Below are 16496 nucleotides of genomic sequence, written 5' to 3' on the forward strand. Positions count from 1 at the left end.
ATTACGGGGTACTGTTGGAGCGGTGTGGTTCGACAACGGCAGCGCTTTAGTTGTCAGAATAGTATAAAATCGCCGCAGTCAGCCAAGTTAGGCAATACTGCAATAGGCGATCGCACGCGCAAAATCCTACCACCCCACTATAGACGTTTGTAAGCATGGCGTCCCGAGTGGTGCCCCATGCGTGCAAGCACGTGCAGCTTGTGCTTAAAGATAGCGCACAACGCGGAGCAACCGCGAGAAACGGAAGGTCGGCTATGGCAGCCCGGAAGCGCGCGGAGGGCACGCCGACTGGTGGCAGCTCGAGTAACTAACTCCCTGAAAGCGCCTACACGATTACAGGATAGGGCACACGATATTCCCCTCGTCATGGGCTGGACCGCAGTGGTGGTGTACGAGCGATGTACGTTTGGCGTAAGCCAGCTACAGTTAGATGACGGAGGCATTCAAAACCTTCTGCTTCCTCTTGACAACTGAACATGGTTTTCCCCTTGACACAGAACCCAAATAAACGCCATGAATCGCCTTCCCATACTGCGGTACATAGAGTTGATTAATTGAGTATGCCTATTTTCTGTAGACGTAATTCCTGCATAAATATTAACACAGGTCACGCTGAATCGGTTTTCTTGGGATCTTTGCTAGCATGGTAGTGACTCAAATGACAGTTTGATCTCAGCCCTTCGTTGTAAAGTAGGCGTATTCTCCAGACTCCACCCCTCATTTTTAATCCAACTGGGCCGGGTATGCGCAGTGGTAGTTCTGTGAAGTTCTGTACACGGAAGCGCGTGCACGAAAACGTTCTGCTAAAGCTCGCTACGATGTAGATGAATGTAAAACAATCGGACAGTTCCTAGCAACTGCGGGAAACAAAAATTAGTTAAATATTTAACGTTAAAACTATTACAATATAGTATTATGGCAATTAAAGTAATTATAGTGGCTCGCTACAGCGTGATTAGTGATATCCGCCAGCGTAGTTAGGTTGTTTTTTTTCCAACGAGTTCTATTTGAACGGAATTTATCTGAGCCTAGTCATACGCAGGCAGCTTGTAAAAGATTAGCGATGAAAACTACTTTTATTTTGAAAGATTTCAAAATTAAACATTATGAACTTCGTTCGTTTTTGGAGATAACGTTAAATGTGCCCAAGTGTCTAACTTCCCTTGGAACATAAATAGCGTTTCCAAAACAACGCTGAAGACATCAGTTTTTAAATGTGGTTTTCTCAGAGCCCACTTTTACGCCAAGAGTCCTGCTTCCCGTCGCCAAAGCTCGCAACTACCTCCTCGCCTCCCTCGGAAGGATGGAAGGGTGGCGCTCGGTGGTTAAATAAAACAATGAGCCGCTCGAAGGACATTGCAAGAAAAATTTTTGATTCTTGGGTGCATCTTTATCATTGGAAGAATGCAGAGAGGTGCACGTTAGTTATGCACCACAGCCCCAATAACAATTTTTATGTCAGAGCAAAAATAAAAGATATAGACATATTCTCTGGACCTGCATCACCAGAAGGAATAACAGGTTTAATCCAATTTAATATAAAGAAAAGGGCATTAACAGACGAAGACGCATTTTGTTTTAAAGTGGGACCTCGGGCGCAAAGATGAGCTCCAATACGAAAGCGAAACTTCCGAGTCCGTCCAAATTTAGTGCGTTTGCAGAGCGCCATAATGTTCTTTCTGTAGAGTAAATCTCCCTAAAGGGAGCTTTTCAGTAATTTGGTGCGATGCACAGTAATTTTCTAAGTGAAACTATTCATTTATTTTTTCAAATTAATATATTATTTACTAGAAATTAAGAATAAGCAGATAATGCCGTAGATTATTAATTTCCCGAAACAGGTACTTTGGCAAAAACCAATGCATTAACTTTTCTTTTTTTCGCGATGCATACTCTGTGCTGGAACTATGTGGCGACCACTACAAAGCACATCTTGAATATTGAACTTACGTACAGCCTGTTGTTTTATGTTACCAATAAATATTTAATGTAATACTTAATAATTACTTCTTCTTATTTTCTTTACACATACATTTGTCAAACGCCATTATTTGAGAACCTGCAGTTACAAGCTCCTCGAATTGTGGCGTTAAATCTTACAACTTTGGAATATGAGGTCGTATTGCCAAATGTGAGAAGAACTTTCGTGGAGCTTTTTTCTATTTTTTTTATAAGAAATATTTTTATTCTGATATACCAAAGGCAATTTGAGAAAAAGCAATGTTCCCGGCAACCTCGCGAATATTTCACCAATCTGTGAACTTCTCTTTTTGCCTGTCGTTTAAAATAAAAAGCTGTATAAATGTTTGCACTTTCATATGAACTTTAAAAAATTCCCTGATTCATTCGCAAACGCATTTATATTTTTGTTTTTTTAATTTTAGATGTGCGTCATCGCTAGACAAATAATCTTTATGGGAAATACCAGCAAGATGAGGTGAGCACATAAACTTTGCAATACACAACATACAATATACAACACACACAACAGCTTATACCAAATGTTTCATAGGCAGCTGCGATAATTATAAACCCCTTCCATTGTAACGAAGACTTTATGTTTCCCTACGATCCTTCCCCCAAATCAAATGTCAGCCAAAACAATAATTGAACAGCTGTTGATCTCCAAAACACAAGCCTTAAACTCAGAGTTTTTGTCAGCATCTAAATGCATAACGAAACCTTTCGGTAGTTATAATATCACAAACTCCCTACTAAGATCCATTCCGGAGCTGTTGGTAGTCCTTCTTGAACAACACTTGAAAAAAAAATCCAGATATAGAAGTCGGGAACTCTACATCCTTGACTGCAAAAATCCAAGTATTATATCGTAAACTTAAAAAAAGATAAATATTGTTATTGACATACCAAATTTCCAGAAAATTCCAGAGAACCCCCAAAAAAGCTTGCACCAAAAACAGTCCAGGCAACACACTGTGTTGGGCTAATATTGGAAGAGCACTGGCAACAAAAAGTCTATGGTCCACTTTTTCCAATCGGCTCCCAATATTGTCTGTGCTATTATATAGAGTATCAAATGATAGCCCAGCTTATAGACTGACTAACCAATATTGGAAGTACACTGGCATAAAATGGTCAATCTTAGCGTGCCAGTTCGATTGGCTTGCGAATATTGGATGAACAATGGCATAACATAGCCAATATTGGCCTGTCAGTTCCATTGGCTTGCGAATATTGGATGAATAATGACATCAAACGGTCAATGCTGGCCTTTGAATACCCTTGACTTGCTAAAGTTCAATGAACAGTGGAATAAAATGATTGAAGCTGGCCTTTCAGTACCATTGGCATTCCAATATTTGATTGGGACTGGCATAAAATGGACACTGTTGGCTTTTCTGCACCATTGGCTTGCCAACGTTAGATATACGTGAGGTTATAATGGTCAATGTTGGCCTGTTAATACCACTGGCTCATCGACATCGCAAGCACACTGGCATATAATGGCCTAATAACACAAGTTTCCTAATACTTCAAGCTTGTTAGAATAGGCTCGATTAGACGTGTTCGTCCTGCCGAGACAAGTTGGAGTTGCTCGAGCGCTTGTCACCTTGATTCAATTGTGCCAGCGCGCGAATTCAGGTGTTTTTCGCCAAAGTACGAAAGATAATAACAAGGTACATACCTTAAGGTTAATGTTTTTCTGTTTTGTGCATATTAAGGCACTGCAAGCCATATGGGCTCATCGGGACCGCCGACTGGGACCGCCGATGTCCGCGTCTATGGATCGCCGTTCCGTCGCCGCCAAAATGCATGGGACATTTCGCTCTAGAATATAACGATGATTTTGTAAAAAAAACGCTTCGTATCTCATCTTAATGTTTGTGGACTGCGCTTCGCGTCAAGTGAGAAACCTCTTTTCAATAGACTAGGAAAAGAAAATATTCTGAAATGTGGCTATACAAAAACGGCTCTTTGACTGCAAACGGCACTACTGCGCCACAATAAGACGCCGAATGCCTGCACAATTGCGCCAAGGCACTGACAGCACATGACAATGTTTGTTTGAATTTCGAGTCTAACCAGAACTGACGCCAGATTTAAAAAAGCCTATACTTAAAAGCGCTAAACAAAGAACAAAAAGTAGGATCGAACACCCGGACTGCTAAAGGCAGCTACATTTTATCTGGAAACCACGAACATATATGCCTCCTTTATTACACCTGACCCCAAATGAATCTGAACTTTTTAGTTGACGAACCAAGTGACGACGCACTGATGTAGCCGTCATCCTTTTTTAACCTGATATTGAACGCCTCAAAAATTATCTTCTCTCTTCTGATTTGATACTTGCCCGGAATCCGTGTTTTATCCAGCAAAAGATCAAACGAACACCTATCACTGTGGGCTACCTAGTTCCCCGAAGGAGAGCGCTATACAGAAAGTTGATGCGCTATATAAAATGGTGTGGTCCACGATAGCACCCGATGTCAAATCCCCGTGTCAAATGCCCCATGACTAACACCGCGAGCGTTTGCCCCGCCTTCGAAAGGCCACTTTCAGAAGCCCCTGACGCGAATCCCCAGATCAGGGGGCCGGTCCGCACCGTGATCGCGGTGCATTCTGTTTTTAATTACGAAACGGTAAATGTGCGAAAGAGCGTGTTTAACGTAGTCATGCCGTCATTAGAAGACCATTAACATATTAGATTTAGACATGGAAGAATGCTGGTTGAAGCGCGCAAAGGAATTGACACGTGGGGCAATCATGCTACACCCATACGATGCCCGCATGTCATTGGTATTTTAGACTGCCGGTGTGGCACACTCTACATATTTGTGTGAACTTTTTTTTTTTTTCTTGTGCAATTTTTTTTCTGTTTTGTTTATTTTGAAGCATACGCTTGGTACCTTCAATGGCGCTCTGAGAGAACGCCAAAATGTCCGACAATTTCCTTAAAATGTATATCGTCATTTTTTGGGGGGAGATATTTGATTTATTGCTGTTTCTTTTAATATTGGCATTAGGCTTCAAACTGAGTTCGGAGCTTCGTGTCTGTCAGTCCCTTTTTTTCCCCTTGCTCTAGAGTTAGCATGTTTTAAGGCCCTGTCACACTGAGGCAAAACGACGGCAGCAACAACATAACAGTTGTCCAACAGTCGCTCAACTTTTTGCTCGCTCCCCGTGTTGACCGACAAACTTGTCACATAGTGGCAACAGCAGCACAACATGAACGACAACGAAAATGTTGCCTCAGTTTGACAGCTTTCAACAAAAACAGCAACAACTTGTATTGGACAACGTGTGTTGGCCTGATGGCTGGCTAAGCGAATTTCGGGCCAGCAGCACAACACAGATAGCGTTTCTGGCAGAGGTAGTTCCGTATCAAAATTTTTTTTTTTAAGAGCTTACTCAAATAAAGTATCGGAAAATGTTATTTGAGAAAAAATAAGGCTGACGGGCTGATAAAACAATTTCATGGATGTTTTTACTGCGAAATTCGGAAAGCAATTGTCGTAATTATACATTTTTATTGCGTCAGGATAGGCTCGCGGGGAAGATTGGATGTAAAACAAAAAATACAGATGCAGTACGCCACCTTTGACGATCACAACTTTATTATACGACTTTACCGATGGTACAAATCTCGCCACACGCCTGTTCTACGATTGCAAAAGACGATGTAATCTTAGCAGGGATATAGTAACGTATAAATATGAATTCGTGATCACATTGACATTTCGAGATTTCAAGAATGCTAACACTAACCGCTTTTCTCCAATGATAAAACGCGTTAAAAATCACATCCTTCATAGATGCCTTTATATACAGTACGCACCAGTAATACCTTGAACTTGATCACACGCATAAAAGGCTCAAAATTAGAAATCCGGGAGATGTTCGAGGACACAAATGTTAACAAAGCACCACTATAGTCGAAGTATACGAACACGGTGGCACGAACGTTTCGGCTTTCTTGAGGGTGCCACCTACAACATCGCCGCACGTGTAGATGTATCTCCTTCTAGGATTCTTTGGGTTATCATCGCGACTCACGATGATAATTTCGTCAAAGATATCGTTCTACGCGGAACGACGCGGTGCCTCCACGCCGACCCCGTCGACGATCACCACCAACGCCATGTTTTTCAGCTGATAGCAGGAACCACGACCGCGATGCAACGCGCGTGGCCACGTTCTCCTCACTCCTCAGCAGACGACGCCCGTGGGTTAACAGCGCAGGCGCAGTCTGATGTCTTTCTTGCTTCGTTTACCACACGATAGATGGCAAATGACTCCGAGCATTATAAAATTCGGCAATTTTTCCGTCACATCGCGAATTATGCTAAACAATGTGGATCAAGAAATTCTTGAACAAATATTTTAAGAAACATTCGTCGGCTATTTGTTGTTTATGATCGAAGTGCTGGTGAAGTAGGCTCATATCCAGTAGGCGACGTGGATTTGGCTGACATGCTGGTCACTTTAAAATATGGCTGTCTTCTCATGGTCTCTTTAAAATATGGCGGTTTTTTCGGAGGGACGTATGTGCTCTAGAAAATTCCTCCAAGTGTGTATAAAGCCGAATACCACAGACGCGTAGAGAAGTCGTTATTTACCAAGATGCGGTTTGTTGTGCTGGATTGAAATGTCGGTTATGTCACCGCATTATTTGGGTGTGGTTGCTAGTAATTGTCTTTGCTCGACAGCCCTTTTAAGTGCGTAATTTATTTTTTGAATTCTTCATTTTTTCAAGTGTCATGTTCTATTCAACAGTCATGTTATTTTGGTATAATAGGTTATTTATTGGACTGTTAATTTAGCAGTATATTTGACATTTGTGAGCCGAAGAGAGACACGAGCTGTTTGATTTAGAACTTGTAATTAATATGGAGGCAATAAGGGCACATTTATAACTGAATATTTCTGTACCGCAAATGCAGTAGGTCTTAAACAGTTCTTTTTTTTTTTTAAATCAACGTAGAAATATAGGTGTGAACTTAAATGGCGAGAATGTGATTAACATGTTGCGAGAGTAGGGCTAAGCAATTGATTGATTAACCTTCCTGTTATTTGATTAATATTTTAATCACTATCTATAATTTAACCTAGATCGGTTGAGTTTTGAGTAAGGACAGGTCGGGAGAAAACAAAATTACACCATCTTCCCGAGGGGAACCATGGGGTGATGCGGAGCATCGATCCATCACACTTCATCGGAAGAACGGAGTGAAGTGGAGTCAACAGCGGGTGAACTGAACGCGCGCAGAAATTGGTTCGCTCTTTATGTTTATACAGCCTTGATGGAGGTGCGCCTCAACGGGTAATTAGTCTCTTAGCTGTAGATGAGAAATTTAGCCAGTGCAGTACAACCGCTGACCTGGGATTCTTAACGTGCATCACGCACTAGTCATCACACGAACGCGTGCCGGTACGAAACTCATCCAGATCGACACGGGCGGGGGTGGCGGCGACTCGAACCCAGGAGGTTCCCAGCGTAAGCTTTCGCTCCTCGCTCCGAGCTGAGACGCGTTAGCCCACTCGGCCACTTCCTCCCCTTGAAAGAAATCCTCGGGATTTCTCCCTCGTGTCAATACCCCTTTACCAGCGCCTCTACTTATTTTGGAAGGCAGTAGTACTGTTGTCTCCTAGGCTGTTTTCCAAAATTTAGTTGATCCGACTCCGGAGTAAAGGTTTCGTACCGCGGCGTTTTAAAACTTACTCGCGCTTACTCGATGATGTCAGAACTCACGTTCCAGAAGCGGATTGTTTACTCCGGAGTAATTCCTCATGCTACCCTCGTCGATCGGAGGGCAACGTTGCATTTAATCCAGTAAATACGTCACGATATCTCTTTGACGTCTGCTTTCTGTGCCGACAGCCATCAAAGCTTGCTTGCTCCGTTGACTTTGATGGCGGACGTTCGAAATACCAAGGAACGAGGTGCCGCCATTTATGTGTGGTTATCGCGATTTGCTGTTTTCAACGCAGGAATTGACTGCATCACATCCAGACCGTGCACCTTCCTCGGGAAGGTACAAGTGTGTTTGAAACATCGTCTGCTAAAGACGCCGGCTCTCGGCGCCGTATGCTCTCTCCTTGACGGCAGTTGGCATCCTCGACCGATTGCGCCACCTCTTGTCTCCCGTGCGAAATTGCGCAGTATTGTTTGAAGACCGTTGGCTTCGCTGAGTTTCCATAGGAGCTAAGCCTTTTTCTTTCTTTACTTTTTCCTCAAGTAAGTTCGCTGATTGCAAATTTCACACAAAAAAAATGCGCCATTTCTGGGCAACGCTCCACAAAGTCGTAGCGCGATAGGTTAAGAAACCGAATTTTGCGGTCGATTTAAAGAGCCTGGCCGCTACTTGGGACACCCAGTATATATATATATATATATATATTTAAGCCAAGGTTGCGACCTTGGCTTAAATGCTCGTTAAATGGCGGCCCAACGATACATGAAATTATGGTCCAATGTGAGTTTAAATATTGTTTCAATCATGGACCAGCATGGCATTAGTGAATGGTCCAACATTGGATCGGGTAGCGGTTTCGAGAAAATCAACGTTAGGCCAATATTGGAGTCAATTTTTGCCAGTGGTGTGCCGGTGTTGGTTCAAGAATGGTGTGCTGGTTGGAGATCTACTTTGAAAAATGCAATAATCTAAAAACAAACCGCACCCGCTGTTTCACCGACTCGAGTTTAAAAGCATGACACATGACAAAAAAAGAAATTTAACAAAACGAGCTGTGATGTGCATTTTTGCATTCGCTTGCTTGGGAGGTTTTTCTATGCCTTTATTTTCGTCTAGTTGAGAACATTTTACATATGTGCCGCATCGTAGATCGATGGTTGTTTATGGGTACGACATTGAAAAAAAAAATATAGTCATGTTGAGATTCTTACTAACAAGAAAAATATAAACAAAATAGATACTGCCGAGCTTATACGTAAATAGAAGGTTATGAGTGGGCAAATCACGTGGAAAAAGGGCGACTTTTACGCAAGCAGAAACTATTCCCAAACACCATAAGGTCTGGTTTGTAAGAAGAAAGAAAAATGGCAATTCCCAAAAAACAAAAATCTAGCTCAACAGAAACGAAATTATGAACCATGACACAAAAGGTCACGATGTGTTGCTTTGTGATCTTTACCATGAACTGAACAAATGGCAGACATTGAGTATATATAAGAAAGTTTCAAAACCCGAATCACTAGTTTTTGTGGATACAGCGACCATGCGTTTCAGCTGCATTTTGGGCATTTTAGCAATGTGCCTCATTGGTAAGATTTATAGTCCCCAATCATGTATGGTTATGACGAGTTCATTAGATTATGGCTATATATTTCTATATCAATGTTTTGTTGTAAATTTTTTTTTTTTATATTTATGCTAATTGCCCAGGCTTTCAGTATAGAAAGAAAATGTTCCCGAATTTCCTGATATCACAATTTCAAATAACATCCTAGAATAATGACAAGCCTAGCAGCCCCTACAGCTTTTATTGTTGAATCACTTATTGGTTTTGAATACATTATGTAGCTAGAAAATGGTTAAATATAAAGTTGACTACTTCCAGAAAAGTGGTCCCGTAGCTCAAGGCCACAACAAAATATACATTTTTAGATCATTCACCGTTATACTGTATTTTTTGTTTACTTTACTGCTGTAACATAAAATAAATTTAGACTTCTCGGAGTTATGTATATTAATAAGGGGAAGCAGCTATTGAAGTCATTAATTATTTGCAAGGTGTATTTTTCTATCATCTCGCATAAAGGCAACCGATCAATTATTTTTGATGCATTTTGCTCTACCTAATGTGTATGGTAATTGTAATTATGGAACGCAATGTTAAAAACAACAATACGCTCAAAATTATGTTTTACGAAGTTACTTATATTTAGTAAGTTTCATTAATATTGTTTGCATTTGGGATCTGCGGGTGTTGTCACCGACTAGACAGCACAGTTATGGCAGCTCTTGCGGGGGTCCCAAAAACTGTGACACATTTCAGATGTGTGTTGCATGCACCGGAATGAGATCTAACGAAGAAGACACTATGTCTTCTTCGTTAGAACTTTCGTTAGACCGTGTCACACTTTTGTTCTGGACCCACTGCCTGGAATATTTCTTTGAGTTATCAGGATATTATAAATGTAGCATCGCTCGAGCGAAGCAGGTTGTTTCGTGTCCTACGAGTGTTATGAACTCTCCGCTGCCAGTCAGGAGGAGGCATTAGCCGATAAATGGTCGAATATCAAATCGAGCAAGTGAACCAAATCAGCAACATCCTGCGTCTTTTAAGTTGCCACTGAATATAGGCTATATCAACTTACTTCACTGACCAGTAGTAATTTTTCCTCAAATGCAGCCATGCGTGCGTTACGTCTGAAGGGCACAATGACTATCTTCTACCGGTGACATCAACTTCCGGCACCCCGGATGAAATCTTCTAAATTATTCCTAATTCAACTAAAATACCCAAAGTTCTGAATCTACTATAAAAACTTGGACGACTGGACGAGTTAATACTTTTGCGCAATCTTTATGATACCTTTTTGTTGCAGCTCAGGCAGCTGAACCGAATTGTACAAGGACATGGGTAAGGGCAGATAAGTTGTGTCACATAAGTTCCCCTCCCATCTCATGAAACTTCTAACTTAATCTAAAATGGCGATGCACTCAAGTTGGTTCATGACTGGGGAAAAGAAATACATAGCACAAAAAGAGTAAAACGGAGAGGAATCCAGGAATCGTCCTCAAGCATGTCGGCCACTTTGTGAAAAATTATAGCATGAGTGATATGAAAACGTTTTCATTAATGCGTTTGCATTTGTACCTACATGGCAGCGAAAAGCTGGCGACGTCCGTCTGCGGACAATACAGTGGAAAGGGAAGCGCGTTGCGTAGAGGGGAGGAGAGCAGTGAAGGACAAACGCGAGAGGGAGGTGACGTCACGGGGTGGAGGCCAATGGGCGCGTGGGAAACCGGTGAACAAGGAAAGCAGCGTCAGGCACCGGATGCCGCTGCGAAGCGAGCAATGCTGGCCAAAGAGACAGAGGGGTGAAGCAGCGCCTAGTTCGGTTGGCCAAAATGCGACGCAAGAAGCGGAAAGCTCACGCAGGTCTGCGTGCGACAGAAGCCGGAAAAAAATTAAAGGAAGATCCATTGGTAGATCCTTAGGTGGAGGAAGCAAAAGATAAAGCCAAAAGGAAAAGCCAAGACGGAAAGGTAAAGGGGTAAGCATTAGCGTTTCCCAAAGGGGGACGTGTGTGAGGTTTCCCGAGGGTCATGCTAACGCATTCCCTAAAGATCCACCGATGAATTTTTTTTTGTTGTTGTTCTAACAACAAACATGTGCTCGACGTCTCAGCCTGATATTGAGGTATACATTGAAGGTAACACGTAGCTAAAAAATGAAAGACGGTTACAATCTCCTGTAACGCCGAATTAGAGCGCAGCTCTTGAGGAGGAGGAGGGGAACGTACGGAGATGAGGCTATGCCCCTCCTCCTGTCCTGCTCGCTTCCCATTTAGGGGAAATTTTCCGCTAAATTTAGCGAGGAAATTTTTTCCGCAAAATCTAACGGGGAAAATTTTTTGCCTATTTTGGCCGGAAAATTTTTTCCTAAATTAAGCGGGGAATTTTTTCTGCTAAATTTAGCAGAAAATGTTTTCCGCTAAATTTAGCGGAAAACGTTTTCCGCTAAATTTAGCGGAGAAACTTTTCTGCCTAATATAGCGAGGAAATTTTAACATAATGCACCGCGCGGTTACGCCGACGGCGACGGCGACGCCGCTGAAACCCGAAACGGGTGCCTAAGAGCTGCGTTCTAAAAAACAGCGCTAAATTGGCAGGGAACAAGGAGGCAGCAGGACGGATTTCGGTCGCTCCTTTGTTATTGGATCCTTTTAATTGTGGTGTCGCTTGACCGCTACCTACTAACTGAAATTTGTTCATTAACTTTCTAGCCAGTAAAAATAAACATATGGTTCCCATTAGAAATTTGCTAAGCCTCATAAAAACACTAAATCCGTAATTTTAGAATGCTGTGAGCGCGAGGGATGAGCTGTAGTACACTACACTCTAAAAAAAAAGGCCGCGCGTCTACTTTCCCGCACAACACTCGGAGAGCCTATCACCGAAACTTACGGAGACAGCTCAACGAATGACTACGTCGAAACACATGTTCAGACGTTAAGTAAAGCAAGCCTGACGTTGAACATTGCTTAATGTCACACACAGACTGCGTTTTCGGTCTAAGCATACATGTTTCGGCATTGTCATTCGCTGAGCTGCCTCCGTACGTTGCGGTGATTGGCTCTCCAAGGGTTGTGTGGGAAAGTAGACGCACGGGCTTTTTTTTTTTTCGAGTGTATAATTTCCGCTCGTGTAACAGCAAAGGCTGGTGGGTAGAAAACGCTGATCAGAGACGAATAAACCGCGCGAACTTGTTATCGCACGCTCGCGCAGTATCCTTGGTACTGCTGCTCGAGTGGCAACTTTAGCGCCCCATCGTGCTTCCCACGTGATCCACGTATTTTTAAAAATGATTGATTGTGTCGTCTTTGACTACACTCAGCAAGTTTTTGGCTAAAACAATATATTTATGTTCACCAAACAAAATTAACATATGTTAGTCAGTTATTCGACTCGTGACGAATATTCTCTTTACTATGTCCCCTTGGCCGTAAACCTCACGTGCACAAACCGCATTATTGCAAATTTCGAAGCTTTTTTCCAACAAATCTATAGAGCCTAAAAAACACCCTCTATAACCATTTTATATCTAAAATTATCGGTAATTTTATTTCATTCTATACTCTAATAATTTTATAAAGACTTGTTTACAACATTTTTCTCCCCCTTCTGTTGATGGGGCACAACAAAACGCGTACTTGCCAGAGAAGTAGATGGATATATATGAATGAAATAAGGTTTTTGTTGTATTTTATTATAAATTCGAGGCATCCACTCCCAGTTTATGTAGAGTTCAACATTCATCTATTGAAACAATCATTAATAGTATTTATATGCACATTAGAATATTCTTACACGTGACACCGTGTGTTATAAATTATATTCTGTTTAAATAACTTCATGCAATCTGCTCGTTGAATGTGACTCACTGAGTTGGCTGTTCGACATGCCATTAATCACTGCTATCATTTTTATTTAACTTAAAATTCGTCATCGGATATATGTGTAAGGCAGTTTCAAGTTGCATTGTTTACGGAGGATAAAAAGGTTTGACAAATAAAATATAATGTATTTTTACCTCCTTCGTCATTTTCCTTTCAGCCAGTACTTGGGCAATGCCGTTTTAAGTGCCAACATGGAAGTTGGGGGTTCCGTTCTCTTCCGGGCTTTACCCTTGAGGATAAACCGGACGGAACGCCTTGCAGGGTGGGTATAATTTCGGTGGTATAAAACCGCCGAATACACTGCCAGTATATTATGAAACATATCTGAATAATCATAAAAGACAAAATTCTTAAAACATCACTTTGCTGGAGGGCCAGTCCCTGCATTAAAATAGCTTCATCTGAAAACTTGGCGCGTGTGAGGTTCTCGTCAAGTCCATATTCAACAATAGAATAAACGAAGGCGCGTTCCAAACCAGAGAAAACTGCGTAGTTACGATCATTTCTAATGTAATATCTTTATTCGGCTCTGGAGAGCCGCGGCACCGTGGAATGGCAACAGCCCGTACCATGGAGGCCCGCGGTGCCGGGTCTAATCAACATGATAATGCGATGAGTACACACGTGCAATATGACGACGAGATGAATTGTTGCTATTGCGGAGGATGTCAGTCTGATTTGAAGATGCCCACATTTCGTTGAGGCGGGTCAGCACCGGGCCAAGGCGATCTGCAGCCTACCGTTCGATCGGTGCACGGTTGCACAAAGGAGCCCCAGGAGCACGATGGTGCTGTTGCTCACTGGGGTCGAAGCATCAGGCTCCAAGGGTCTAGCCCAGTCAAACTAGAAAGCTGGCGCCTCCGAGGTACCGAGACCCCGGGCTTAGATTGAGAAACCGCCGACGCCCGGTGTGGCATCCTCTGAACGTCGTTGTCGTCGTCGTGCTGATGCGAGATTGAACGCTTCTATTTCACGATTTAAATGTCGTTTCCAATATTGTGACGCCGCGGTTTGCTGATTGGTTAACGCGTTGTCACAAATTTAGTTTATACTCTAACCGCGGGGGGAATATTCGGCGCTGGCGGCGGCCTTTCCTCCGCCTATTGGCCAAACTCTCCCATATACGGCTCTGGTTCCTTGTTGTCTTTTTTGCCTCTACTTCCCATCACAAAAATGTTGTTGCGTTTTGCTTTTGTTTTCAAATTACTGCAAACGCATGACAAACGAACGTATCCAAATTTTGTATATCGTTTATCCCTTCCTCGCAAATCAATAGGCGTTAATGAATCACCTACGTAACCAAACTGATATCAGAGCTACCTTAAATCCGACTACAGCAATTATTTCAGAATTAATGAAATTCTAGACTGGCAGGAAATAAATAAATCATGACTATTTTCTCATGCATTCCGTACCATATAGATTGAATAAAGCGTGTAGTGCATAGAATGTGCTGTTACAATAATTTGAAATTAAACAATTTGGTCTGCCTGTGTTTCGTACCACATCAACCATTAAATGGTCTGACATTCAGCCACTCTTAAAACCTTTCTAAAATTAGTGTCTAAGTGAAGACGTTGTTTCAGAGAAGGCTGCTTCCGATAACAAGTTTCTATCTCGAGTACTAATAAAAATCCTACTTCGTATAGCATTTTTTGACTTCTCGCGCATTTCCTGTTTCAATTTTGTATGTTGCACGTTGGAAATCGGGAGCTTTGACTAACGACATTCTTAGATACTATTCTTTTTAAAACATCGGCAAATAATCAATACTCGCCATTATTTAATTATGGAGCACCCGAAAATACGGTTGACCCGACAGTAATATTTCTCGTTATTGAACTTTGGCACTCGTTAACAAAAATTAGATAGAGATATTTTTTTTTTTTATTGATAAACAGTACGTGAAGTTATGGGACTGTCTCTGAGGGTATACTGCCTCATGTACGAAAATGCGTAATTTTATAGAAGTTTTTTTTTTTAATTAGGTGAGTTTTAGATTAATAAAACGAGCTCCAAGCGATAGAAAATACGATAGACCACATAATCCGAAAGCGTTGGTAAACCGCAAATTAATCATCTCTAAATATATTTTGTCGACGCGAAAAAAAAAAACAATTAAACGTATATCGATGGAGACTTAAAAACACGTAGTGTTATTTAATCATGCAAACACGTTGTAAAAAACAATTAGTTCATAACATCTTTTAAAAAATGACTGTAGGTTTGATTTTAAAGCCAAACACGTTGGATTTTGCAACATGAAGCTCATAGATTGTCTAAAAATTATACTTTCATTGTGATTTCTCTTCCCCAGAGATTTTTGGGCTTAAAACAAGGAGAATGCAAGAAAGGGAGATGTGTAAAGCCTACAGCTAACATGACAGGCCCCAGCCTTCCTGAATAAGCTTGCATAACTGCGAAAAGCATTCAAGGTGTTTCTGAGAAGTGGTCCTAGTGTTTCGCATAAATATTTGTTTAAAACGTTCTATAAATATGTTGCATTATATAACTAACTGAAATACTAAATCTGTGTTTAATATTGAGGTAATAAAATAAAGTATAAATGGACATGTGTGTGCCTAATTAACGCCGGCTGACCTGGGTTCCCTTTTTTGTGACTGTTGGTTAAAACATTATAATGTACGTACCTAAAATGCGTTGCCATAAAATAATAGAAGTGGGACATTCCTTGATGATTTGCAAATCACACAAGTAGAAATTTAAACAAATCCCACTGGCGTATTTAGATCACTTTTGTCGACTAACATTTGCGACTATACCAATAAGCTAGTAGCAAAAGTCCATATTGTACGGCACGGCACCCGAACCGGACGGATGCCTGCAGCCATTTAAAAGAGACTCTGGTAAACGTAATGTGCGGGGAGGGACATTGCCCGCTCACGACAAAAGCTGTGCATCTACATTTGAAGGGCGTTGTCCTACTCAGGACTGTCTACCAAGAACAATAATCTGATCGTTAATCGGACATACACTACAGCACAATCCAGTCCCACACTTTCTACTAAAACAATAATTGTGCTGCATTGTGTGGAGTAGCAATGCTGTGAATATAACAAGATATCGTTTCAGGTGTTCTCCTTTTGTAGGCGAAGCATCCAACAACGACCTATCTGCCGGCTGCGTATTTGTCTAGCAATCGCGTTAGCAATCGCCTTACGAATGCAGTTCAATCGCCAAATGTAGCTCAGCCCATTTCGCAGGCTGCAAAAGATCTTTCAAAAATTCTGCGCATATCCAGTGACTCAAATATCTGTCTAAGTGTTTGTAGGCTATTGGTGGCTAAAATCTAGTACCTATTCGTCAGCGGCAGACGTGCGAAAGTTACAATGTTCTTATCTCTACAGTAACTTCTCTTTTTGTT

General features: G+C 41.6%; 1 protein-coding gene across 1 annotated transcript; it reads left to right on the top strand.

Annotated features, from left to right (window-relative positions):
* Positions 1–9201: 9201 nt before the first annotated feature.
* On the top strand, positions 9202–15518 carry LOC121836016. Its single transcript, XM_042290626.1, has 5 exons — positions 9202–9247; positions 10535–10569; positions 11939–11941; positions 13269–13373; positions 15429–15518. The coding sequence occupies exons 1-5, from the start codon at positions 9202–9204 to the stop codon at positions 15516–15518; spliced, it is 279 nt and encodes a 92-aa protein (XP_042146560.1).
* The last annotated feature ends 978 nt before the right edge of the window (positions 15519–16496 follow it).

The sequence above is a fragment of the Ixodes scapularis genome, unplaced genomic scaffold (genome assembly GCF_016920785.2).
Source record: "Ixodes scapularis isolate PalLabHiFi unplaced genomic scaffold, ASM1692078v2 PGA_scaffold1__304_contigs__length_218370807, whole genome shotgun sequence".
Taxonomy (NCBI): Eukaryota; Metazoa; Arthropoda; class Arachnida; order Ixodida; family Ixodidae; genus Ixodes; species Ixodes scapularis.

What these genes read in the sequence shown, in the direction of transcription:
- LOC121836016 (XM_042290626.1), top strand. Translation starts at nt 9,202, where the DNA reads ATGCGTTTCAGCTGCATTTTGGGCATTTTAGCAATGTGCCTCATTG. An exon ending in TTTAGCAATGTGCCTCATTG is followed by an intron (nt 9,248 to 10,534) that starts GTAAGATTTATA and finishes TTTTTGTTGCAG; the next exon opens with CTCAGGCAGCTGAACCGAAT. An exon ending in CGGACGGAACGCCTTGCAGG is followed by an intron (nt 13,374 to 15,428) that starts GTGGGTATAATT and finishes TCTCTTCCCCAG; the next exon opens with AGATTTTTGGGCTTAAAACA.